A 25896-nucleotide genomic window follows, 5' to 3' on the forward strand; every position below is an offset into this window, starting at 1 on the left:
GCTCATGAATGACACATTCATAAAGACCTCTTGTCCTCCTTGCATGTTTACTAACTCGAAAGAATATCAGAGGGCTGGAGCACCTCTCATGTGAGGAGAGGTAGAAGGAACTGGGCTTGTTTAGCTTAGAGAAGACACCTGGGAAACCTTCCAATATCTGAAGGAAGCATATGAACAGGAAGGGGTAAAACTGTTTAAGAGGGTTGATAGTGATTGGACAAGGGGGAATGGTTTTAAACTGAGGCAGGGAGGTTTAGGTTAAATATTAGGAGGAAGTTATTCCACACAGGTTGGTGAAGGTCTGGAACAGGTTGCCCAACGAGGCTGTGGATGCCCCATCCCTGGATGCATTCAAGGTCACGCTGGATGTGGCTCTGGACAGCCTGGTCTGGTGGCTGGCAACCCTGCACATAGCAGGGGGGTTGAAACTAGGTGATCATTGTGGTCCTTTTCAACCCAGGACATCCTATGTCAGTAATTTGACAGGACAGTCTTTTCTCTCTACAGAGACATCCTTAATGCCACCAGAGAGCACCTTTCATATTCACCATATCACATTCAGACCAGCATCTACTAGAACAGTTTCCCTAAACAAGCGATCTGCTATTGTTTCCACAACTTACTAACAAAGACACCTCTGAACATTTTTGTTACCTACATACAAAGCCTTTTTAGCATTCCTTTCCTTAAGTCACCATATTTACTATTCCCTTTGGCAGCAAATTTCTGTTATCTACTTCAGTTACCACCCACCAGTTCAGGCTGCCCAGAGCCCCCATCCAACCCAGCCTTGTGCACCTCAAGGGCTAAAGCACCCCCACAGCTTCTCTGTGCCTCACCATCTTCTGAGTGAAAAATTTCCCTCTAACATCTAATCCAAACCTCCCTTCCTCTCGATTTAAAATCATTCCATGGCTATGCTTCACTAGAGTCGCTCCCCTTTGAAGAAAGTTAAGCCATTTAACGCTGCACCCAAGCCCCTCTCAGCCGGCTGAGGCGCTCCCGCTCGCCCATAGGCACTACCTGCACAACCAGGAGAACGAAACCCAGCACTCCACCAGCCGCTCGGAAAGCCCAGCAGCCTCTCTCCTCTGTCGGCGGTTTTCATTTAAACCTTCGGTAGATGCCCAATAAGGAGCTCGAGCCCTGACCCGGAAGCACACGGCGGCCTACGGGCGGGAGGTGCCGGCTGGCGGGAGTAGCGTGCGTATGGCCGGCTGGGGCTGTGGAGGTGTGTGTGGGGCGGCTCGGGGGGGGGGGGGGGGGGGCAGGGAGTGCAATGCTTCGGTCGGACGGGCCCCGGGGGGTGAGCGGGTCGCGGACAGGAGGTTGGGCCGCCTTCTGAGGCCCTGTAGCGCTGTGGGGCTATGCGTTCTCAGTAAGCTGTACTGAGCCCTGTATGGAGCAGTAGGGAGATGTCCGTGTGTGAGGGGGTGGTTAACGAGCACCTGCGCCGCGCAGTTGTCCATGTGGTGATTCTGTAAAGAATGAATATCAGGGTTGTTTTGTTGGTTTTTATTTAGTTAAAGTTAGACTAAAGTTGGTTTTAGCAGGCTGAGGGAGCTGGAGCTGTGCAGCCTGCAAGGTTCTGGGGAGACCTGGCAGCAGTCTCTTTGTATCTGGAGGGGGCTGTAGGAAAAGGGGACAGGCTCTTTAGTGGGGTCCGTTGTGACAGGACAGGGTGAAATGGTTTCAGAGTAAAGGAGAGGAGACCTAGGTTGGCTGTAAGGGAATGAGTCTTTTACAGTAAGTGCAGTGAGGCACTGGCACAGGTTGCCCAGAAAGGCGGTGGATGTCCCATCCCTGGAGACACTCAGTGTCAGGTTGGAGGGGCTCTGAGCACCTGATGTAGCTGTGGATGTCCCTGTTCATTGCAGGGGAGTTCAACTAGATGGAAGTTCCTTCCAACTCAAACCATTCTATGATTCTATGTTGTTGGGAAGGCTTTAAGGAAAACAGTTACAGATTGGGTTACAAGTTGTGTTTGGCCTTAGGAGCATGTCTCTGCAAGTTATATGCCTGAAACATATATGTCAGTGGGATAGTGTATCATGCTAATTAATGAACAAACATTGCAGATATGAGGAGTCTCTTTGTGTATCTGTGATGTCCACAACAAACTGTGGTAGCACTCAAGCAAAATGTTGTGACTTGGATTCTGAGACCATCAGGTCATTAACACAGCAAAATACATTGAGAAATTTAAAGCTATTTTTCCAGGAGCCTGATTGTCTTGAAAAGTGCTTGAATACAGTACAGCACTTATTCTGAGGTATACTTCAGCTCCGGGTGAAAGCTAACTACTTTTGTTGAAATACAGAGGCATAGGGGCTATGCTCTGTGTGCAGATGGGTTGACTTCAGTCATGAAGTCACAGTTAAGTATTCTGCAGGACAGTGTTCCCATCTGCAGTTTTTTCAGTCTTAATTGTGCTTTTAATTAGATAAATAGATGTCCTCTAAAAGCAAATACAACAGGGTAGAGAACGTGGAGGTAACAATACATCGTTATTTGTCATTTGGTTGAAAACTAAAGCATTCTGAATGTGACTTTTCTGGTGTATGTAGTTAATCCTGTTGTTAGGTTGCCAGCAGTAGCACAAAATCTGTAGTTATTGATTGAGTCTCTAGAAGTGGTTTTGAATGTATGCTAGTTATTTAGGTTAATTAGTTTTGTTAATTCCTTGATAGTTGGAATTATGTGCTAAATCTATAAATATTGAGCTTAATTTCACCTTGTGTCCATTAATGCAGTGTTATAGGAAATTTCGATTTGTTGTGCCACAAATGCCTTTTTTCTTATGTGAATGTGTAATACTCTTTCTTTAATACTTTCTGTATAGGAATGTAGAACTTCATCCTGTGAAAGACATCACTTCTGTGATACCTTGATATAGTTCCCTGAAAATGAAGCAAGATTCTCTTAGAAATGCTGCTTACACTGTGGACTGTGAAGATTATGTGCATGTGATAACATTCAATCCATTTGATAGTGGAGATGCATGCTCCCTCATTGCATATGGTGGCAACAATTACGTGGTTGTTGGGACATGCAAATTTCAGGTAGGTTTGTGTTAGATTGTTGGTTTTATTCATTTCTTCTTGGAACTCAGACAGCATCTCTGCTGGTGAAGCCCAAAGCTGACTAAAGCTGCTTTCCTGTCTTCTTTTTTTTACCAGGAAGCACTGTACTTGTTTACTAGATTAACTAATTACTATATTAATGAATTGGGATATTTCCTAAGAAATACAAATTAGAATAAAATACTCTGTTGCAAGTATGCCTTCAAGTTGGCTGCAATGAAAGCAGCACTGCTTTTCTGGAGGATAACCTAATATTAGCAATCGCCAACATTTGCAAGTGGTACTATTTGGGAACTTAAGGAGATAGTAACTTCATATTTGTAGCACAAATATCTGATTTTTGTGCCCAGTGTTTGACTCTGACTTGAGACTGCAGTCATTTCATGGATTTTTCATGTACTTCTAGTCAATTCTTTATTGCAGTAGGTACATCAAACTTGGAAAGCCTTTCTGTTTCATATCAATCCAAATTGTTAGAGGTCATAAAGATGTTATTCTGAATTAGTTAATTGTCATATCTCTATAGGAAGAGGATGCAGAAGTGGAAGGCATTCAGTATAAGACTCTAAGAACATTTCATCATGGAATCCGAGTTGATGCCATAGCATGGAGCCCAGAAACTAGACTTGATGCTTTACCTCCCCAGATAAGGTATGTAAAATAACTGAGTACAAGAAATATTTGTCACTTATCTGTTTTCCCTAAATCCTTAATATTGAACTAAGTTAAAAGTGTATGAGTGAAATGTAACTCCAGAGAAACTGCTAGCAAAGTCTTAAATATGCACTCAACAAGAACTCAAGTCCTCAGTGGCTTGTAAGTCTCTTTGAAACTATGGATTGTCTGCTGCTGCATGTTTTTAGAGTATTTTGTTTAAAATAGGTTGGAAACTATTTAGTAATTAATGCTTAAATATTTAAAATTCTTGTAATAAGTTTTCTTTTTTACATTCAGCCCCTTAATTGATGTTGAAACTTAGCTTGGAGGAAATTATGAGAGAGATTTCAGGTAATTTACAGTTGATTCAGGTTTAGATTTGTAAAATATTTTGCATTTCTTTGCAATAAAAAATATTTTTTGTACTTGATACGCTGCGTTTTTTTTACAGATAAGTTCCAGTTATATCTCTGAATGCTTGTTGCCACAGCAGAAAAGTTAGAATTTATGTTTTTGTTTTTATCATAGTCTGAATTTCCTTTTGCATGTTGTTTTACAGGTTTAAACTGGGGTGACATGTTCATTTGTTTGAAGTCAGCTATTGGGGTATTGATTGACTTACGGGCTTTTTTTTTGTCTGTTGAGTGTAGGTTTTGTACAGCAGCTTCTGATAGGAAGTTAAGACTGTTTACTTCAGATCTGCAGGACAAGAATGAATATAAGGTAAGGGCAGTGCGGTTCATTTAAAATATTTCTTTATTCTCTAGTGGAGTCTAAACTTTAATTATGCTTCTGCCTCACTTTGTTTAATGTCCTTTGTGAGGCAGAGCACTAAACTGTGGCAAATCCATCATCTTTAAAGGCCTTATGCATAGTCCAAAATATACTTGTGATGAGAATATTGTACAGGTGAATTTCAAGTACTGTTTTAGAAAAGGTTCCTTTAGATAGAGATCTTTAAAGTATTACATCGTTTTGGTTATTGAACTCCTCTATTATGGAAAGTGACTTTTCTAATCTCTCTTTTATTGGGAACTGCTAAGTTGTAATGATGCTATTTAATAAAGTAGAAAACCTAAAGAATGCTGAATTAAGTACATACCTTCAGACATGTCACAAAACGTGTCCTCGGACCATCATTTGCTTTAACTAAAATAAAGGAATTGTCTACTTCAGATACATTTCCACTTCCCATTCTTAAATTAGTTCGATAAGAGGTGTTAGGTCTAGATACTGAGATTTATCTGTAAGGCACCTACAGACATAGATGACTGAGTGACTCCTACATCATTTGGATGTCTACTCGAAAATTTTGCATTTGAAACATGAGTAAAGAATTTCACCTTAACATCTACCCTAAACTTTCCCTCTTTTAGCTTAAAGCCATTGTCCCTTGTCCTATCAGTATCAGAGTGTGTAAAGAGTCATTCTGCATCTTGTTTATAAACTCACTTTTAATACTGGAATGCTGCAATTAGATCTCCCTGGAACCTAAACTTCTTCACGCTAAACAAACCCAGCTCCTGCAGCCTTTCTTGGTAGGAGCAGTGCTCCAGCCATCTTATCTTTGTGGCGCTTCTCTGGACCCTCTCCAACAGTTCTATGTCTTTTGCATGCTGGGGACACCACATGAGGTCTCGTGAAGACAGAGTAAAGGAAGACAAATTCACTCGCCCTGCTGGCCACCCCTCTTTTGGTGTAACCAAGTGTACAGTTGGCCTTCCAGGCTGCAAGCACACACTGCCCATATCCAGCTTTTCATTCACCAGAACCTCTGAGTCCTTCTCTGCGGGGCTGCTCTGAATGTTGAATATCATTCAGTTCAGCCACTGTATATCATCTGTTCCTTAGCAAAAGGACCTTCCAGACCAGACTTCATGACTGTACTAGCTTTCAGTCTGCAACAGCCTAACCCAGGCCAACACTAGGAATTCTCAGCGGGATATGTTGTTTTGCTGAGTAGGAACACATTGCTTCTAGAGAAATAATAATATATCTTCACATAAACACACCTTTGGTAATTAATTAAACTTCCAAACTACAAGTTCCAATAAGCAAGTTTATTCTAAAGCAAAATTCTATTAAACTATTCAATACTGATTAGAATGAGATTATAAGCAGCACACTTCCAAAACAATTGTTTTGAATATGCTAGACACAATTATTTTCTAGCTTACTATCAATATTAAAACCAGAGAAGCAAAAAGTCAACTCAGTAGCGCAGTCTGATGAATGTTTTTTCTTTTTTTTTTTTTTTTTTTTTTCCTTTCAGAATAGAATTTCTGTGATGGTTACAGTTTTCCTAGTTTTGACAAGACTTTTTTTCTGGTGGCTGACCAACACAAATGAAACTTTAAAACACGCTCTTCTGATTTAGGGGAATTTGTTACACAGTAGCTTTGACTAGGTGCCTACAAATAAATCAAAGTGCCACACTTACATGTCTATTAAGGCAAGACATATTTTTTATACAAAAAAGACTATTTCAGAATCTCTCATCCTTAGGACTTCTTTTTAATACAAACTGCACAACTTGCAGTTATAAGCTTCTACTGCAAACGTATGTCCATTGCCTAACACATCAGAACATTTTTTATGGCATAGTGAGTGTCAAGAACACAGAGAGTTTATTAATACAATGGGAGGTTGATATGAAACTACAGTATAAAGACCAAAAGACCCCACCTATAAATTCTAGAATTACGGGGCTTATTTTTACCCAAAAGAAAACAGTCATAGTAATTTAATTGAACTCCAGTTGATATAAATAAGCTACTCCAGTGTCCAGTGCAGATGGAGGGATCATGAAGTTTGATATTAAATTTTTTTATTTTTAATTTCTTTGACACAACATAATACTTAAGACCTTTTGGGGCTTATGCAATACAAATAAATTTTGTGGACTAGTATTTAGCAATAAAGCTATTAGTTCTGTTTATGACAATTTCATCATTTGAACTTAGTACTTCCTTAGTGAAGCTTTTAGTCTAAGGCTGAAGAACTAAATATCTTTGCTATTACTGGATCAGGCTTGATTTAATGTTTAAAGAAATTAGCAAACAGCTACAAGTCTGGATCCTTGCCTCAACAGTTAGGATCTCAGTAGTGTAAAAGAAAAATTCATTGTAGTGTGTTTATATTGGTAAAAATGAGAGCATGTTCTGTTTTGTTTGTTTGATTAAAAAGTGGAGAAAATGCTTTCTCTGCATAATCATCTTAATTTATTTAACTGGATGACCACTGAACTGTATACTTCTCATTAAGAAAAACGTTACCCCTAAATCCCTTTGTACAGTATTCTCAAATTTCAGATGTTCACAAATATGCTGTTAGCTGTGCTGAATTAATTCTAAGTAGTTTGATACAATTATTTCTTGGCATTAGTCAATTTAAACCTCAGAAAAGCTTTGTCATAAGGCTGAGGTTGAGTGCTTTATGAGCACATGCAAGACTTTGATCCATTGTACAGAGCACACTTTACACAAGGGATTTTCAAGACAGGTACAGAATGTGCAAGAAAGCTGAAGGAATTATGTGATTGCAGTCAAAGTGTAATCTCTGATACTTTTGTCTTCTATGGTAAACAATTAGTATGTGTTGCTTCTGGAGGGACAGACAGGGTAATCTTACTTTTTTTGCCCAGTGGAAAAACTGTCTTGATGTAATTATCAACAAAGAACTTCAAGCATACTGAGTTTTCCATTACTTTGTCAACACCACTAATCCAAAATTTATGGGTTGGATCAATCCCAGAACAACAAACAAAAGGTAAAATACGACGGATGGATCTTTGTGAAATCTTTTCTTGTTCTGAGGTTTTCATTTGGAAATGAATTGTGGCTTCCTTCTGCTTCAAATTTTGTATAATAAAAAGCATATTTCATCAGAGCTGTAGATGTAAAATGAGGTAGGATATTTGAATTTGGAATGCTGAAATTTTTAGAAGACTTGCATTTCTGTCTAAATAGTTTAGCATCATCTAAAGATGTATTCTTCTAAAATCCACAAGGTTTTATAAAAATTATGGCCTAGTGGGGAAAAAAAAAGTTGACTGCTGAAAATGGCTTTGCATTGAACTGATGAGGCATTCATAACTTTTTAGAGGGAGAGCTTGGTTATTGTGCATTTACAGATTTCTTATTTTTCTTTTTTTATTTATCAGTTGTGTAGTTCATTCTGAGTGACAAACTCATAGAAAAGACTATTTTTTTTCCTTTTAGAAAACTGCAGAGATGATTGTTTTCATTTGACCTTGTTTTTCTTTGGAACATCTTCATGTTATGCCATTATGTAGTGGATATTTTTGTCTTTTTTATGATACTTTGCTGGGCAAAACAAAAGCAGCCGTACCTAGTGATTTACTCATTGGGAGTGAAGAGGATGGAACAGACTGACCTGAAATTTAAGTGAGGCCATAAAGAGAGAAAGCACATATAACTGCTCAGGCTGACTGAACTGTTCTTTATTAGCTACAGGTTTTTTTAGTGAGACCAGAAATGAATTATTCATACCGAGCAACCATGTGAATGAATTTGAAAGTACTTCCAATTTTGACTAATCCCTAGGTGTGATGAGTTTTGCATGCTTACTGCTGTATGTATATCTGTTCTTTAATGTGGGTTTTAAAGATAATGTAAAGCTTAAAAGATTTCTGATGTCTGTAGGTAAGTACAAAATGATTAAATGAATGGAGAAGGAAAAAGCCTCTTGGTATCATGGGAGAACACTGGAAAGCTGAAAACCCTTCAAAGTATATTAAAAAAAGAAACAAAAACAATTTTTACTGACATTCTCCTTTTCATTCAGAGAAGTGATATTGCTATGTTGGTTTTCATTAAAGCTAAACAGTTCTCTGTACTTTGAAATAAATATGTTGTGATTAAGAATTTCATCTGAGAACAATTGCACAGCTATAGTTCCCTTTGAAATGGCTTTGTCCTTTATGATACAATTATAAATGTTTGGCTTTGAGTGACAGTTTACATTCACACCACGGATGCTCATATTCTATTATCTGAGAATGGATGACCTATTAGTTTTACAGTAAGACTGCACTATACCCAGTTTTCCTTATTCTTCAGCACAAGAACATAAAGCAAAGAGTGCAAGGCACTATGTCTGTTCCTCTCAAATGTTTAAAAGAAATTGTGATTAATTACTGCAATGTTGTGTGTCTTGCTTATTTTTCATGTGTTGCTCTTCACTTTCGGTTTTCTTAAAACCTCCAGCATGCCTTACCCTCTGTTACGTGTTCTTTTATTGAGACTTTTTCATGTTTTTATTCCTTTACCTTTCATCTTTTGATTCGCTGGCATCTGTTCTTAAGCTATTTTTATGCTAACTGCTTGGGAAATGGAGTATACTGAGTAAATGATTGGCTTACTGCTCCCTCAGGAAAAAGAAGCCTCTTGTTACTTGCAGGACTTTGTATTAAGAACTCTTATTAAGAAAAGAGAGTTATGTACAAGTAGAGTTTTTCAAGACATACATTCATGCGTACATTTACTTCTTGCTTATTTTCCTCTTTCTATCTGAGATTATCTTCTGCCTTCAAAATTCACTGCTTGAAAGAGGATAAAACTGTTCTAGTGTAGTGATAATTTAAAGGATTAAGTAGTAGAGGTCTTTTTTTCCTTCCATGTACAGTGATATCTTTGTTTTACACTCACGCGTTTTCCTGTTGGAACTGTGTGTCTATTTAACACGTTGTTGGATGGAGATGTTGATGGAACAGTCAGCTCAACAGTAACAATATGGTTTTTCTGGATTGGCAGACATTTGATGGCCACTCAGATTATGTTAATGATCTGGTGTTTGCTCCTAAAGAAGGTCAAGAAGTTGCAAGTGTAAGTGATGATCACACCTGCAGGTATGTATTTTGTTCAAGACATAATTGAATAGTAGCACTGGCTTTTTATGTGTGTATTTACATGCTTGCTTAATTTTTTTTTATTACGTGTGTTTTACACTCACTTATTTCATTTTTATTGAGCCTTCATTTTGAAGGGGAAAATTAGTCTCGTTAACTGCATTATGGGGGTTTTTGTTTGATTTTTGTGTTTTAATTTCTTTTTTGTTTGTTTGTTTTCAAAGCAGTATTTTAAACTTAATAGATGAATGGGAAGAAAACTGTCTTGGAATTATGGAGAAAATTATTTTGAGGGTTATTGAAAAACATGTAAAAGACAACACAGTCATTGATCACAGCCAGTGTGAGTTCATGAGGGGTAAAGTCCTATTTAACTCACTTAATTTCTTGACAAAGTTATCCACCTAACTAACCAGGGGGAGAACCTTGCCGGAATCATTTTAGATTCCTGCAGAGCTTTGGCAGCTGTTTCTCACAGTATCCTTCTGGACAAAATGTCCAGCATGCAGCTACACAAAAATGTAATGCAGCTAATGAACAGTTGGCTGAAGGATTAAACTCAAAGGGTTATAGTACATGGGGTTACATTTTGTGGGTTACAACAAGTGCCCAGTTACTGGAGAGGTTTTACATGGCTCCACTTTAGAACCTGTTCTCTTTAATGTTAACGTAAGTGATCTGAACACAAGACTTAGTGTACATGATATTTGCAGTTAATACTAAGTTGGAAGGAGTTAATACTAATTGGAAGAAATCTATTCTGTCATCAGCTAAGTTTAAAACCAGTACAACCCTGTGAACTTGTCCACATACACAAACCTATTAACCTTACTGGGAGTTGTGAGTATGTCACCTAAGAGCAGAGTCCTACTGGTACAGCAATACAGGCAGCTTATAGTACAGTGATTTTAGTTATTCCAAACCCATTAATTTCCAATTGCAAATAACAAAAGACAAGGGAAACGTGGTTAAATACTCTGAAAAATACTGGTTAAGGTTTTGTAGTACAAGTTTTTCCTTGTTGAAACATCCCTCATCCCGCATTTCTGGTGTTGCTTGTGGATGTATAATGCTGCGACTCTACAGCCACACACTGCAGCTTAGATTTTGAGAAAGTAGGCTGGCAGCTGTGCGGACTTAACAAATCATTGCAATAGTGGAAGAAAGAGTGGAAGCATCTTTGTCTTTTCTTGATATAGCTGTGAGAATACAAAAGTTGTCTCAATTAAGAAACTCCTTTAGTTTTTCTCTGATTATGTGAAGTTTTCAGCATATTGATTGCTATGGAAATAATCATTTAAGACTTGGGGGGGGGAAAAGGGCTACTTATTAAGAAGGAAAGGTCTTGTGTCTGAAGCAATCTGCTACCTACTAAGAGAAAAGGGAATAGCTGCTAGGATTATTCTGTGTACGAGATTTGGTAAAGGGCAAATCATCAGCTGGTGTAAATCACAGACTATTAGCTTTAGCTGAGTTACTCTGTTCTCAAATTTAAAATCTAAAAGGCTTGTGAGTTTTAGATGCCTCTGGGGAATTCAGAAATAGTACTCTGACCAGTGAGCAGATTTTTGAGAGCTGCTCTGTCCATATTTCCAACAAAATGATTAGGAATGAGTAGTAGAAATGTATGACTTTATATCTTAGCTTGTTTTGATTGATTCTCTATTCTTCATTTCTTCACTGAGTCTAATCTAGTGTTGGGTTTATTCAGCAAAGAGCTATTTGAAAATGCGGAATGTTTTGTTTGTGTTATAAAATGATCAGCGTTCCTGGTATGAAAGAGAACTGTTTTATAACCAATAGTCTAATTGATACTAAATATGAAAGGGAATGGATGGATTTAATTAATGTATATTGTCAGGAGTTGAACTTGGTAACCTTGAAAGACGGTTATGCAGTAAGCCATAAAGTCTATGTTTAAAAGCCATGGGAAGTATGTAAGATTTTTGTTTTTTTTCTGGCTACTTGTGTTCTTATTTTTTTCCATTCATGCATGTGGAGCATGAAGACATTTTTTATTGAATTTAAAGGTTACGCTTTCAAAACTAATGGAAAATGCATTCCCTCAGACTTACCAAAATCATTCCTTACTTACTGTGTAATCTGCTTCAGCAGTAATGTAAGAAGACAAATAATTTTTCTGTCTGTGTTTAGTTTCTACCCTGAAATTTTTCTCAGGATACATCATCTGCTAATACCTTTGGAATGAAGTACTAGAACAATTAGCACAAGAACATGGAGTTTCAAGTATTTCAGTATTCTGTCAGGGTTCCACTTGAAATAATAAGACTTGTGTCTTGAAATAATTAACACTACATTTCAGTATGGGCATTATGTAGAGGGACTCATTAGATCTTCCCTCAGTTTTCACTCAGCAGTAAGTTTAGCAACTTGAGGTGGGTATGAGTTTTCATGTATTAAACCATCTTACCGCAAGCTACTGCAACTATGACCAACCTTTACATTGGTATCACATAGTTCAGGGATTCTTCTTGCTTCTTTTGTGTCATTTTGTTGGTCTTGTAACACGAGACCAGCCACAAAGTAGAACTGATTATGAAAGAGTTACTGTTGCATACAAATAATTGCAGTAGCCATCTATGCTACCTGGTTGTGAATAGAAGTGCACTCGTAGACAAAAGAAGAGGGATCAGTTTGTAAAGTCAAGGTTAAAAAAAAATAATAATTAAAAAAAAATAATTAGGGTGATTTTAGTGCCTTAAAATTTGAAAGAATTATACACTGCTATACACTGAACATTTGCATAAAGTGTAGGAGCACCTGCATCCCTCTCTGCTAGTAAGGACTTGGTGAGCAGAACCCTATGTGCACCATTTAAAAAATATATATCTATAGGAACTCGGAATATTTTCACAGTTATGGTTCTGCAGAGATTCATGCATACAAATCATTCTTTTTTGCTGGTACTTAATAAAGCTCCTTTAAAAAAGTACACAGGATACATTTGGGAAACACAAAGAGTTTGACATCACTTAGCTCTTGGTTGGTAGTTCTTGACACTAATATTTTTTGAATTATTTCATGTCAAATATCATCCTGTTCAAAATCACTAGTCTGATCTGCATCCTAAAAATGAACATGAATGTTAAGCTGCTGGACCAGACTGCAGGGGTGGATTTTGAATCTGATTGGTAACCACCTCATACTCCTTCCTCACTGAACGGAAAGATTTACTGTCAGTATCAGGAGTTTACTGATGACAGCATGGCAATTTCTTATGGTCGCTTTTTGTGGAAAGGGTCATACCCCACACCTCAAGTTCAAAAACACATTTTGACAGCGCTCTCAGAAATACGGTTTGAATTTTGGGTGGTCCTTTGTGGAGCCTAGAGTTGGACTTGATGATCTGTGTGGGTCCCTTCTAACAGGACGTTCTGTGATTGGAAAGTTAGACTTAGTTCCTATATAGACATTTATGGTGGAAGGTTTGATACCACTGAAAACTAAATTAACTATAGATTCACTAAACTTATTGTGGTGTTTTTTATGTGGTTTACTTTGGACCTGTAGTGTGTTTGTTTATATGGTACTCATATATCTTAGTTATACTACATACGTAATTCACTGGACAGTAGTGAGGAAAAACAGTGATAACTCTTTGTTTTTGGTCATTTGATTTTAATTTGTTTTTAATATGTTGTCAGTGCTTGTTGCACCTATCTTACCTTGCTTCAAGCAGTCGCCATTCTCACTTAATTCTTTCACCAAATTGTTATGTGTCTACCTATGGTTAGTGCACTCAGTTATGGGTTACAAAAAAATAAACGGAGTATTTTATTCTGTTATTCTGTATCACAGTATCACAGTATCGTGCGAGTTGGAAGGGACCTTAGAGATCATCGAGTCCAACTCCCAGGATTCGAGCCTTTCTGTGTAGCAGAGCAGCACTTGTACCACTTGCGCCACAGGGGGGATTTGAACCCCGGGCCTCCGGTGTTGCAAGCAACACCTTTACCACTGTGCCACTATCTTAATGTGTTTGTTATAGCAGAGCTCCCCAGTATCCTTTCATATTATTTCGTAGAAATAATTGCATACACCAGTACAGGTTGGGGGAAGACCTGCTGGAGAGGAGCTCTGCTGAGAGGGACCTGGGCGTCCTGGTGGACGACAGGTTGGCCATGAGCCAGCAGTGTGCCCTTGTAGCCAAAAAGGCCAATGGCATTCTGGGGTGCATTAAAAAGAGCGTAGCCAGCAGGTCAAGGGAGGTGATCCTCCCCCTCTACTCTGCCCTGGTGAGGCCTCATCTGGAATACTGTGTCCAGTTCTGGGCTCCCCAGTACAAAAAAGACAGGGATTTCTTGGAAAGAGTCCAGTGGAGGGCCACAAAGATGGTGAAGGGCCTGGACCATCTCCCCTACGAGGAGAGACTTAGGGAACTCGGTCTGTTTAGCCTTGAGAAAAGAAGGCTGAGAGGGGACTTGATCCAGGTTTATAAATACCTGAGGTGTGGGAGCTATAGTGGCGAGGCTGGTCTCTTTTCAGTAGTGCGTGGGGACAGGACTAGGGGCAATGGGCTGAAACTCCAGCATAGGAAGTTCCGCACGAATGTGCGCAAGAACTTCTTTACGGTGAGGGTGACGGAGCACTGGAACAGGCTGCCCAGGGAGGTGGTGGAGTCTCCTTCTCTGGAGATATTCAAGACCCGCCTGGACGCCTACCTGTGCGACGTGTTGTAGGGAGCCTGCTTTGGCAGGGGGGTTGGACTCGATGATCTCTAGAGGTCCCTTCCAACCCCTATAATTCTGTGATTCTGTGATTCTGTGATTCTGTGATATTATAAATCTCGTACCGAAATGTTCATCTTTTTTGAGGTGTGCTGATCACATTTATCACACTAGTTATGCATTATAATGGATGAAAATAAATGAAGGTCTTGGAATATTTTTAGCACTTTAGTCTTTTGCTTTGTGTGCTTTTTGTATGTATCCCTGTATGTTCCCCATTTGAAGTCTTCCATGATTTCTTTTATACTTTAAAAGTTGTGGCCCATCTATTAACCAACAATTCTGGTTGTTCTTACCAATCACTATGCAAATATTAACCAGCCTCCTACTATAGTATCCAGTCAGTATAAAAAAAGGAAAGAAAAGAAAAAGAAGCCACTTTCCAAATCAAATGTTTGGAATGTTATTTCAGACTGATCTTAGGTATGGATGAATAAGCCTTTAGTTACAAAGTCTTAAAAGTATTCATAGAAATTTTATGACATGGTAGCAATTTCCTGTGTGTCTTGTTATGACTTAAGTGAAGGGTCACACTATCCTAGAATGTAGTCTAGCATATAAATTGTTTTAAATATAAATCATTGCATTTGATTTGTTTGGCAGTTACCTTACATTCTAGAAACTCACTGGCAGAATTATCATTGAATTTCCAGTAATGGTCAGCCCTCAGAAGCATTTAGTTTTAGGTGGTCTACTTTTACAACTCAGTCCACGTAGTTCAGAACAGCTAATTTTTTTTGGTTGAACAAATGTAACTTCAGCTTAATGTTAATGCAAAGATGCTTAGTCTCTGCCTTTGCTTTGGGTAGCTGTAAGGGTATTGCAGGAGTAATGCTGGCATGTATTACTTTCTCTTAATCTGATCGTGCATGAAGAACAGTTGGCTAAGATGGCTGAGATGGTGCATGTGCAGTTCCCATACCTCTCATACCTCTCACACTTCTCACAATGCTGCAGGACATAATCAGGATTCCATCCCACTGATCAATGCTTGCATAACCAAGTAAATATTGCAAGAAGCTTGAGAAACCATAGATTGTAATGCTGAATTTGAATCTGAAAGATTCTTCTTTCATGTCCTACCCAGAGTCTTCTTTCAGTCTTTGGTAACCACCTCCATAGAGAGTTGACAAGAGACCCAGTTGATGGCTGTATTCCCTACAGAGTTAGCCAATCTCTGCACTTCCATTTGTCCACCTTGTGCGCAATGGGGAATGACTTAGCTGTTTATCTTCCCTCTTCCTGGTTCTCTAGGCTTTTCAGTAGTGACAAGACTTGTCTCACATGTGGAATATGTCTGCTGGGGATACAAAGGGGACTTCAGTAAAGGATATTTTTAGCTGTTATTAAAAATAATAATAAAATCTCTTGTCGATCATTTTTAAGAGTAGGTCAGGCAGTAATCTCTGAGTGCAAGGGTAGCTAATGCAGCTTTGAGGCAAGGAGTCACTGAATGACACTGGATATTCTATGGTTCCTCCTTGTTCTCTGAGATTGTAGGAAACTTTATGTTGAAAGAAATTGGGTGGGTGTTTTTACTTTATTTTTTTTAAACTTCCATCTTCTAGGGATTTTAGAAAGGCCTTAAAGTTACGGTATGTTTCTGCTCTTATGCTATTCCAAGGTGCCTTTTATTCACTTAGAACTTGGTTTTGCTCTCTAGTTAGAATTATTCAGTATTTGGAAATCAAAATATAGAATAAGGGTAATAGTCAATGCCACAAAGCAGGTTTTCAGATGCTCTAATGAATACCTTCCTAACTTTGAAAAAAAATATATAAAAATAAGTCTGTTTTGTGGTGAAATTACCACACATATACAGCATGTCATTATCTATACTCATTCACGCTGCATAAAATAGTGTTGTTTCAAAGTAGTTTGAATAGCTCCATGCTTTGAGATAACTACAGTTATCATCTGTTTACCCATACAGTGTAAGGGATAAGAGATGTATGCCAGCATTCCAAGAGTTCTCTTGAATGGCATTTGTAGCTGTCTCTAGTTTTGTATTAGTTTAAAACTGCGTACACTGCAGAATATAATTTCTCAGTCCTTAGTTGTTTAAAAATAAATGAATTTACTGAGCAGATGTATAGGTAATTTTTGAGGCTTTCCACTATTCCAGCTTTGGCCTTTTTCAACTGTGGTTATTCAGACTTTTCTTCTTTCAGATATTTTGGACACAAACCTAGTAAAATCTGCTCAGTAATACTCAATGGAGGGAGTAGGATCAATACAAGGATGATGTAATGCAGAGGTACAAAACATAAAAATATTTGGGGAAAAGTAGACAGTAGTTTGGTTTAGTATAAAATAGGGTAATATTAGTGAGATTTCATGGGGTTTAAATGTAAACCAAGAGGTTCAGTCTTTACAGATTGATTTATGTGATAGAAATGTAGAAAAAAACTGAGGGTTTTTATAGCATCTGTAGCTGATTTGGTTATTACTGAGCAACCAAAAACTCAGTTTGGCTAACATTTTGGTCTTTGCACTTTTGTAACTTGTGTTAGTCACTAGGAAATATTTTGAAGTGTTAATTAAATGTATTTGTAATTGTAATTTTCCGTAACAACATGGACTTGATGCATTCAGTCAAGGATCCATTTTGATGTGTACTGTCTGTTTCTTTCCAAACCTAAATGATATCATGTTGTTGGTTTTTTTGTTTGTTTGTTTGTTTTGTTTCTGTGTTGTTGTTGTTTTAAATCAGTAAATAAAGAAGGAGGTGTTTATCCTTTTTTCTTTCTGTACTAACAATCTCAACATTCTGACAAAAAGAGATACTAGTTTAGCATTTTATAAATAACAAAGTTACAGAGGTAGAAAGCATAAATTTTTGTCTTAGCACCTAATAACCTTAATCACTTCAGGGAAGGAAACATGATGGCATTCTACTTTGGCCAAAATGATTCACCGTCTTCTGTTATATCATAATTTTCTCCCTGCACATTAAATACACACACAAAGTGTTGATTTGACTTGGACAAATCTACAAGGCAAAATTTCTGGCAATAGAAGAAAGTATTGTATGTTTCTAAATTACCTAATCAAGTAGATATTTCATTTTTTAAACAGTTGTCAGGTTTTTGTTTTGACTTTTTTTTTTTTTTTTTTAATAAGGACACTGATCCTTCAAGATTAGAGACTGTATTTTCTACAGAGAAAACAAATATTTGATCTGTTGTGGTTTGGCATAAGAAAATAACATCGTTCATTAAACATACTTACTTTGTTCCCATATATTTTGTCTAGACTTATGATGTATTATGTAAGAGGGTTTTTTTTTGTTGTTTTTTTTTTTGTAATCTCTAAAATATAGTGCTCTGAGCACCCTGGTGAGATATAAACTGAAAAAGTCTGGAGGAAGTCAGCAAAAAATCCTCTAAAATCAACAATAATAGTGCATAGCTACTCATCTAACTCTGAGCAGAACACTGTGCTTAAAAATTTGGTGGCTTCTAAGGGTTTTTGTGTTAATAAGGATAGATATATATATTTGCGTGTAAAACTGCTTTGAAGGATGTACAGCCCTTTGCTTGAAATCGATATACACAACTGTATGCTGTTTTTATAGAAAAAGAGGCAGTTGAGCAGTAGCTGTGAGATAAGTAGTCTCTATTTTGGTTTTGCTACATTTTATAAACCCAGTAGCTTCATGGATCATTGATGCTCATATGGAATGTATCCAAAAAAATCCAATCATCCTCTAACCTATCTTTGATGTTTCAACATACAGTTCCCTGTCAATCCATATTACTGCTGTCTGTTTTTATTTTTCTTAATATTATATACTTCTGCCTGATAAATACTGTAGGTGCTTCTAAAGGAAAATTCTAAACTGACTCGTGTGATTGATTTGTTGAAAGCTTGCCAAAACTCCCAGTTGGCTACTGCAACGCTGCCACAAATAGTTTCTTGTATTTCGATTATTCAGTCTTGTCCTATCAGGAAAGAAATGAAAATGCATGTATTATATAAGGAAAATACTTCAGTGCATCATCTTATCTTTTTCATGATAATGTCGGTGATTTAAGTTGCTTGGTACTTAAGTCTAGATTGCTTGTATCAGCTAGACCAGCAGTGCTCTTCCCACTTTGTGGTGGTGTCTGTCAATTGAACTATGAATAAAGAGAGAAAGTACCTCTAGATTTTGTGCCTAAACATCTAAGCTTGTCAAATCATTGGAATGTTGCCATTTCATATAGAGGGTGTACGTCCAGTTCATCATTTTCAGAATACATTATCTTTAGCACTGGCTGCTTTTACTGACTTTATGCACAGAATCACAGAATCACAGAATTGTAGGGGTTGGAAGGGACCTTTAGAGATCATCGAGTCCAACCCCCCTGCCAAAGCAGGCTCCCTACACCACGTCGCACAGGTAGGCGTCCAGGTGGGTCTTGAATATCTCCAGAGAAGGAGACTCCACCACCCCCCTGGGCAGCCTGTTCCAGTGCTCCATCACCCTCACCATAAAGAAGTTCTTGCGCACATTCGTGCGGAACTTCCTATGCTGAAGTTTCAGCCCATTTCCCCTAGTCCTGTCCCCACACACTACTGAAAACAGACCAGCCTCGCCACTATGGCTCCCACTCTTCAGGTATTTATAAACCTGGATCAAGTCCCCTCTCAGCCTTCTTTTCTCAAGGCTAAACAGACCGAGTTCCCTAAGTCTCTCCTTGTAGGGGAGATGCTCCAGGCCCTTCACCATCTTTGTGGCCCTCCGCTGGACTCTTTCCAAGAAATCCCTGTCTTTTTTGTACTGGGGAGCCCAGAACTGGACACAGTATTCCAGATGAGGCCTCACCAGGGCAGAGTAGAGGGGGAGGATCACCTCCCTCGACCTGCTGGCCACGCTCTTTTTAATGCACCCCAGTATGCCATTGGCCTTTTTGGCTACAAGGGCACACTGCTGGCTCATGGCCAACCTGTTGTCCACCGGGACGCCCAGGTCCCTCTCAGCAGAGCTCCTCTCCAGCAGGTCTTCCCCCAACCTGTACTGGTGTATGCAATTATTTCTACCTAGGTGCAAGACTCTACACTTGCTTTTGTTTAACCTCATCCGGTTTCTTACTGCCCAGCTCTCCAGCCTGTCCAGGTCTCTCTGAATGGCAGCACAGCCTTCAGGTGTGTCAGCCAATCCTCCCAGCTTCATGTCATCAGCAAACTTGCTGAGGGTGGTCACTATCCCCTCATCAAGGTCGTTGATGAAGATGTTGAACAAGACTGGACCCAGTACAGACCCCTGGGGGACACCGCTAGTCACAGGCCTCCAGCCGGACACCGCACCGCCAACGACAACCCTCTGCACTCTGCCAGTCAGCCAATTCTCGATCCACTTCACCGTCCACTCATCTATCCCATACTTCCTCAGCTTTGTTATAAGGATGTCATGGGGGACCGTATCAAAAGCCTTACTGAAATCAAGGTAGACTACGTCTACCGCTCTCCCCCCGTCCACCCAGCCAGTGACATCTTCATAAAAGGCCACCAGGTTGGTCGAGCACGACCTCCCCTTGGTGAACCCATGCTGAGTACTCCTGATAACCTCCTTTACTCCCAGTTGCCTGGAGATGGCATCCAGCACAAGCTGTTCCATCACCTTCCCTGGGACAGAGGTGAGGCTGACTGGCCTATAATTACCCGGGTCATCCTTCTTGCCCTTTTTGAAGACCGGGGTGACATTGGCCATCCTCCAGTCTTCAGGCACCTCCCCAGTTCTCCAAGACCTCTGAAAAATTACAGAGAGCGGCTTAGCAATAACCTCCGCCAGCTCTCTCAGCACCCGCGGGTGCACCCCATCAGGTCCCATGGATTTATGGACATTAGTGTTTCCTAAGCACTCACGGACCACCTCTTCCCTGACTAAAGGGAAATCTCCCATTCCCCAGATTCTCTCATCAACCACCAGAGTCTGGGATTCCTGGGGGAGAGCCCTTTCACTAAAGACAGAGGCAAAGAAGGCGTTCAGTATTTCTGCCTTCTCAGCATCCCCCGTTACCAGAACACCCCCCTCACTTAGTATGGGGCCCACATTCTCCCTAGCCTTCCTTTTGCTGTTAACATACTTAAAAAAGCCTTTTTTATTATCCTTTATCTCCTTAGCTAGATTCAGCTCCAGGTGGGCTTTAGCCTTCCTGGTCGCATCTCTGCAGTCCCTGACTACATTCTTATATTGTTCCCAAGTGGCCAGACCCTTTTTTCACATATCGTGTACTTTCTTCTTTCTGCGGAGCTTGCACATGAGTTCCTTATGCACAAGTATTAAGCATCTGCACCTTTCATTCTACATTTCTATCCATTTGTTTTCTTCTTGAAGTGATTAAGCACAAACTCTTTTTCTTTTAGTCACTTCCTTTGTTGAATGTTTTGAGGCACAAATTTTAGTGTATTACCAGACTAATGCATAGTTTAATTCTTTTTTTTTGTTTGTTTCTTTAGGGTCTGGGATTTGGAAGGAAATGAGAAGGCCCGTTTTGTTTTACGTTCCCCTGGAATGAGTGTTTGCTGGCATCCTGAAGAGGCTTTTAAGGTTGTACTTTGCAGCTCTTCATCACTGCCACCTTTAAAATAGCAGGAAGATGTACTTCTCTAAATTATGAATTTTGATGCTATACTAAGGCTTAAGTTTGGGGAGCCTTTGCACATTATAGTTGGGTATTGGTAGAATCCACTAATGTGAAGTCACTGTAAATAGCTTGCCATGCTTATTCTTCTCTTTTTGCTCTGAGTCCATTGTTCCTCCCATCAGAAGTGCTCTTTCTTGATTACGTGCATCAATTATTGTTGATTACTATTCTGCTGATTGCATGTTAACTTACAGTTATCAAAGAAAAGTTAATATTGGTCATGGTAACAAGACTCACCAACAACAGACTCCTGTAAGGCAAGCCAAATATCTGTTTGAAATTACCAAGAGATTTTTGGTTTTGTTTTTCTTGCTTGGAATACGTGAAACATGCTGAAAAATCAAATAAAAAATTATGATCTTGTACTTATCTGTTTTTTGTACCAGAAGGGATTAGTCTGTTGATATATAGCAAGTTATTCAACTTCATTAATGGTCTAATCCTTGCAATTTAGGATTTATTATTTCTAATTATTATTATTTTTTTTATTATTTAAGTATCTACACATAGTTTTTCAGATTATTATAGAAATGCACGCTTCTAACAGAAAAAAGAAAAAGCAATCAAATCAGGTATAAAAATAGTTAAATAGCGGCAGGGGACTCCTTCTGCTTCCCACCAATATATGGTCCTTACTAAGAAAACCAGGAGAACTATTGATTCAAGTGGCATCAAAATTGAATATATGCTGTTGTTTGCCACTAGCCAGTGTAGGTATACCAGATCAGTAAGTGTGAATGCAGATATTACAGTTACATTGATTGGTATCATTGTTTCCTGTACAGCACAATCTCTTTTAGTCAGTTCCTTGTACTCAGAACAACGTGGTTGAGAACTTGTGCTGCTAAACACCAAAGCATACATACATATACATATGTATGTGTATGTATATATAGATGAAATCATGTAATCACTGTGTACAGTGTAATAGGAGTATAATTAAAAGTGCTGAAGTCCATATATTAGTATGTCCTTGAAAGGACTCTAGGTTTGCTTTAGAGTAGAAAAGCTTGAAAAGATTCTCTACGTGCTAAGTTTACAAGGTTTTATTATTTCCTCTTACAGCTGATGGTAGCAGAGAAAAATGGAACAATACGATTCTATGATCTAATTACACACCAGGCCATTCTCTCCCTAGAGTGTGAACAAACACCGCTGATGTCAGCAGACTGGTGTTTAAAGAATACTCTCAGAATTGGAGCAGTTGCTGGAAGTGACTGGCTAATCTGGGATATCACTCATTCCAGGTACTTTTTACGTGTAGGAAAGTATTTGTTCCTTAAGCAGCACATGAAAAGATGTGGCTACTTTGCTAATATAGCATTTAATTGCAGTATGTATTGCATCACCTATTCAGTTAATAGTAAGTATTCATCAAAAATTATAAAATCAGTACAGGTTATTTCCTGCCATACTTTTTCATGCTTACTTCTATCTGTTAAAATAACATGTTTCTTTTTGTCCATTTGAGACAACATCTCTCCTGTTTGTGAAGCTTGTTTATTAACATTTCATTCTAAGTCATAAATATCTAGTTGTTGAAACATAATAAAGTCAATAATTACTTCATTTTTTCCTACTCCAAAGTGAAATGTAAGCTGAGGAAAAGTTCAAGTTTTCCATCAACTTCTTCACAAACAGTAGACCGTATTTCCTCTTCGGTGTTAAAAAATAATTGTTTTGATACTTACAGTATGATCTGCAGTTGTTTGCGGAACGGTTTTTTACGTGGAATGTCTGTTTTAGTTATCCACAGGATAAGAGACCCGTCCATGTTGATCGAGCCAGATTATTCAGGTATAAGCGTTGTCTTTATTGTGTGATTTTCTTTCTAATGTAAATCTATGTGTAATCAAGTATTTGTGAGTTAAGGAACATATGTCTCCTAAATCATTTTTTAGGGGGACCTGGTCTATAAGCTTCGTGAAATTTGTGATTGACCATGATTTTTCTGTTACATGATAACATACACACAGAGGTTTTGGTAGTAAATAATTTACAAGCCATTTCCCTGAATTTCTTTGGTGTCAGTGGAATATCTGATGGCTTCACACAATTAATCGCAAGTGAGAAATCTTCATTTTGTGTGCACTTCTGATAGTCTGATAGGGATATTTGAAAGGTACATTCTTTTTATTCATAGGTGGTCCCGAGTGAATGAAAATCTGTTTGCAACTGTTGGATATCCAGGAAAGGCAACTACTCAACTGCTTGTTCATCACTTAGGACATCCCCAGGTAAACTTTTGAATTTGGTTTTTGGATGGGATTGCATCTCTTCCTTTCAAATCAAACTCATAATTAGCTAAAAGCTACAACTGAAAAATAGCCAAAGCCATCCAGAAATGCTGCTTGGCCTATTTGTTTTATTTATTGTTTCATCCATGCTATAGAAATATTGCACATCATACTTAACCTGTTATTTAAAAGGCTGATTGATCTACCCATTTGCTATGTCCCATTTATGCAAAAAGGAGGAAAAAAACCTACATTTAGCCTGTTATTTAATAAATTTTTCAGTATTCTTAATTAGAAAGATACGAAAATCAGATCGTTGTGTATTTCTCAGCTTTGAATTAAGTATATTATTAACAAGAATGTATCAAGACTGCATGTCAAGCACAACGAGTATTTTTGATTTTGCTGAAATTAGTATACATTTACAGAGCTTACAGTAAAAGATATTATCTCCAAACATACTAGTTAGCTGTGATTACACTTAAATAGCAGGAAGTTATTTCATTAAAAAGATTTCTAGGTTTGAAAGCATACCTTTATCATAGTAGTATTCTTAAAAGCAGTAAAAGTAGCTGCAAAATTTATCATGAAAGATGTTGCTACATCTTACTTATGGTAAGCCGCTACTGGAACACAGGAAGAGACTATCAGTTATTTCAGTTTCGTTTCTGATGTATTTTAACTGTTGTTTTTTTTTTTAAGGAATATTACATATGTGAAAGCTTGTTTGTGCAACTTGATACACGTGGTGTACATGGTAACCTCTATTGATATTTCTCTTCTTTTTTTTTTTTTTTTTTTTTTTATTATTTTTTATTCTTTCTTTAAGCCCATCCTTACTGGTACTGCAGCTGTAGGATCTGGATTGACATGGCATAGAACCCTTCCATTATGTGCAGTTGGAGGTGACCATAAAATTTTCTTCTGGGTAACAGAAATGTAAAAATTGCCATTTGCCTTCAGTATTGAACTTCAGAGTATGATATCTTTTTCATAGCAAAGCAAATCATTTACTCTTTGGATTGGTATTTCCTCATTTGCAGGATATAAGAAAAAGTAAAATAAGAAACCTTTTGTGTTTCATTTTCAGCTTGCAAATGCAAAAACTATTGTGAAATCAGATACCATAAATCTGAACCTATGTTACTTCCCTTAAAATATACACGTTTTTCAACATGGTATTTGGTGTGGCGTTTGTTTCTTAATGGTAACTTTTTTTTGTTCATTTGAAGAGATTTTGTATCTGGCAATCTCGGTTGTCTCTCAGTTAACCCTGCACAAATACTTTGAAATTCTCAGAGTGCCTACAGCATGAACACGTGTCTTTGTCTTCACTTTCCTGATTCATTGCTGTCTTTTAAGAAAGAAAGACAGTAATGTACTGTCGTAAAATATTGTCTGTCAATGTGTTTGCTGATTAAAGTAGTTACCACAAATGGTGAAGAACCTGATGGTATAATCACAATGATTGTAATACCTACAGATAAAAAATCAAATTGAACTCTACAAAAACCGTACTTTTTTGTAGATTTATTTGGGTTTCCAGCAATCTAAGAGCCATTTACTACGTATTCCAAGATACTCAAATTATTGATTTATATTAATCATTGTAAAATATTTTTAGAAAGAATGTTCAGTGACTAAATTGTTACTGTTAAATTTGTAAGGTCTTTTTAATATTTTAGAGTTGTCATATGTACGCTAAATTGAGGTTGTTTGCCATCATCTAAACAAGGAAGATGTGTTGTCACCATCTTCTTCTGTGTGCTCCAAAACAAGCAAAACCAAATAATTAGCATACATCACGAACTTCATTTGTGTAGTTGGTAATACCTCTGTTTACACACTGTTATGTAATTAGACAATTCCAAATGATCTGGAAGACCTCTTTTTAATTGATTTTATTTTTTTTACTCCTTACTAACAAAACAAAACCTGCAATTCTAACAGACTTCTGCGGATTTTGGTGGACTTTATTCCAAGTCTCAAATTTAAGCAGCTTCTGTAAATAGAAGGATAGAGGAGTCCAGAATAGTGAAATCTGAGAGACTGCTCACTTTTTCTAGGCTGCCTGTGAAAGAGGTGGTTATTAAAACTATATTTATGATCCTTAAAAAGCAAGAAAATTTTAAAATCCAACATTTGGATGCCACGGATGAAGGGCTGATAGAATTGGTGTGAGAGTATCTGACAGACTTAAATGCGGGTAAACATTTTGGCGTTACTTTGGTGTCCAGTCAGAATCAGCTGCATGCAACCTTTTCGCCCCTTTCTTATGTTCGAAGTCATTCACTCAACCACATACAATACAACCAAACCAGATTCATTAATAAAAATAAGTATTCAGATAACCTTATAAAACCATTTGGGTATCTAAGTTCTTTCTAAGAAAGCACCAATAGTTCAGAAAAAGCAAAGTAGCATTGAGAAGTGGATAAAAGTGGAAATGGATCTGAGAAGCATGTAGCTATTCAGCATGCAACCAAGAAAATCTTAAAGCAGTGTTCTCAAAGACTTTGACCTGTATTCTTTGGACTGTCTTTGGTCATGCAAGATCAGACTGAATGGTTTGCATTTGTTTATTCCATTTCACTGAGCATCTCATCACTTGTCTTAATGTTGAAGTCAGACAGAGCCTGTTGGCTTTGGATTCTGGTAGTTCATGAGAGA

The 25896-nt window shown here is 38.0% G+C and overlaps 2 protein-coding genes across 4 annotated transcripts in view; one reads left to right on the forward strand and one right to left on the reverse strand.

Moving 5' to 3' along the window:
• Window positions 1-1125, reverse strand: part of PARPBP (PARP1 binding protein) — a 45322-nt gene extending 44197 nt beyond the window's left edge. The window contains exon 1 of one of the 2 annotated variants that reach the window (XM_072356661.1): window positions 1024-1101. The gene's annotated coding sequence lies outside the window, so the exon portion shown is untranslated. Of the gene's footprint in view, window positions 1-1023 lie in introns of both variants that reach the window. The other variant, XM_072356669.1, reaches the window with a different exon arrangement.
• On the forward strand, window positions 1109-24407 carry NUP37 (nucleoporin 37). 2 transcript variants are annotated; one of them, XM_072356681.1, is made up of 10 exons: window positions 1125-1231; window positions 2843-3062; window positions 3610-3734; window positions 4391-4463; window positions 9515-9609; window positions 20802-20892; window positions 22055-22236; window positions 22736-22786; window positions 23133-23226; window positions 24056-24407. In XM_072356681.1, the coding sequence occupies exons 2-10, from the start codon at window positions 2907-2909 to the stop codon at window positions 24167-24169; spliced, it is 981 nt and encodes a 326-aa protein (XP_072212782.1). In that variant the 5' UTR covers window positions 1125-1231; window positions 2843-2906; the 3' UTR covers window positions 24170-24407. The 2 variants fall into 2 exon arrangements, with proteins under 2 accessions (XP_072212790.1, XP_072212782.1); XM_072356689.1 differs by lacking the exon at window positions 22736-22786 and having other exon boundaries at window positions 1109-1231.
• Window positions 24408-25896: the final 1489 nt, after the last annotated feature.

Source organism: Excalfactoria chinensis, chromosome 1 (assembly GCF_039878825.1).
Source record: "Excalfactoria chinensis isolate bCotChi1 chromosome 1, bCotChi1.hap2, whole genome shotgun sequence".
In the NCBI taxonomy this organism is placed as follows: domain Eukaryota; kingdom Metazoa; phylum Chordata; class Aves; order Galliformes; family Phasianidae; genus Excalfactoria; species Excalfactoria chinensis.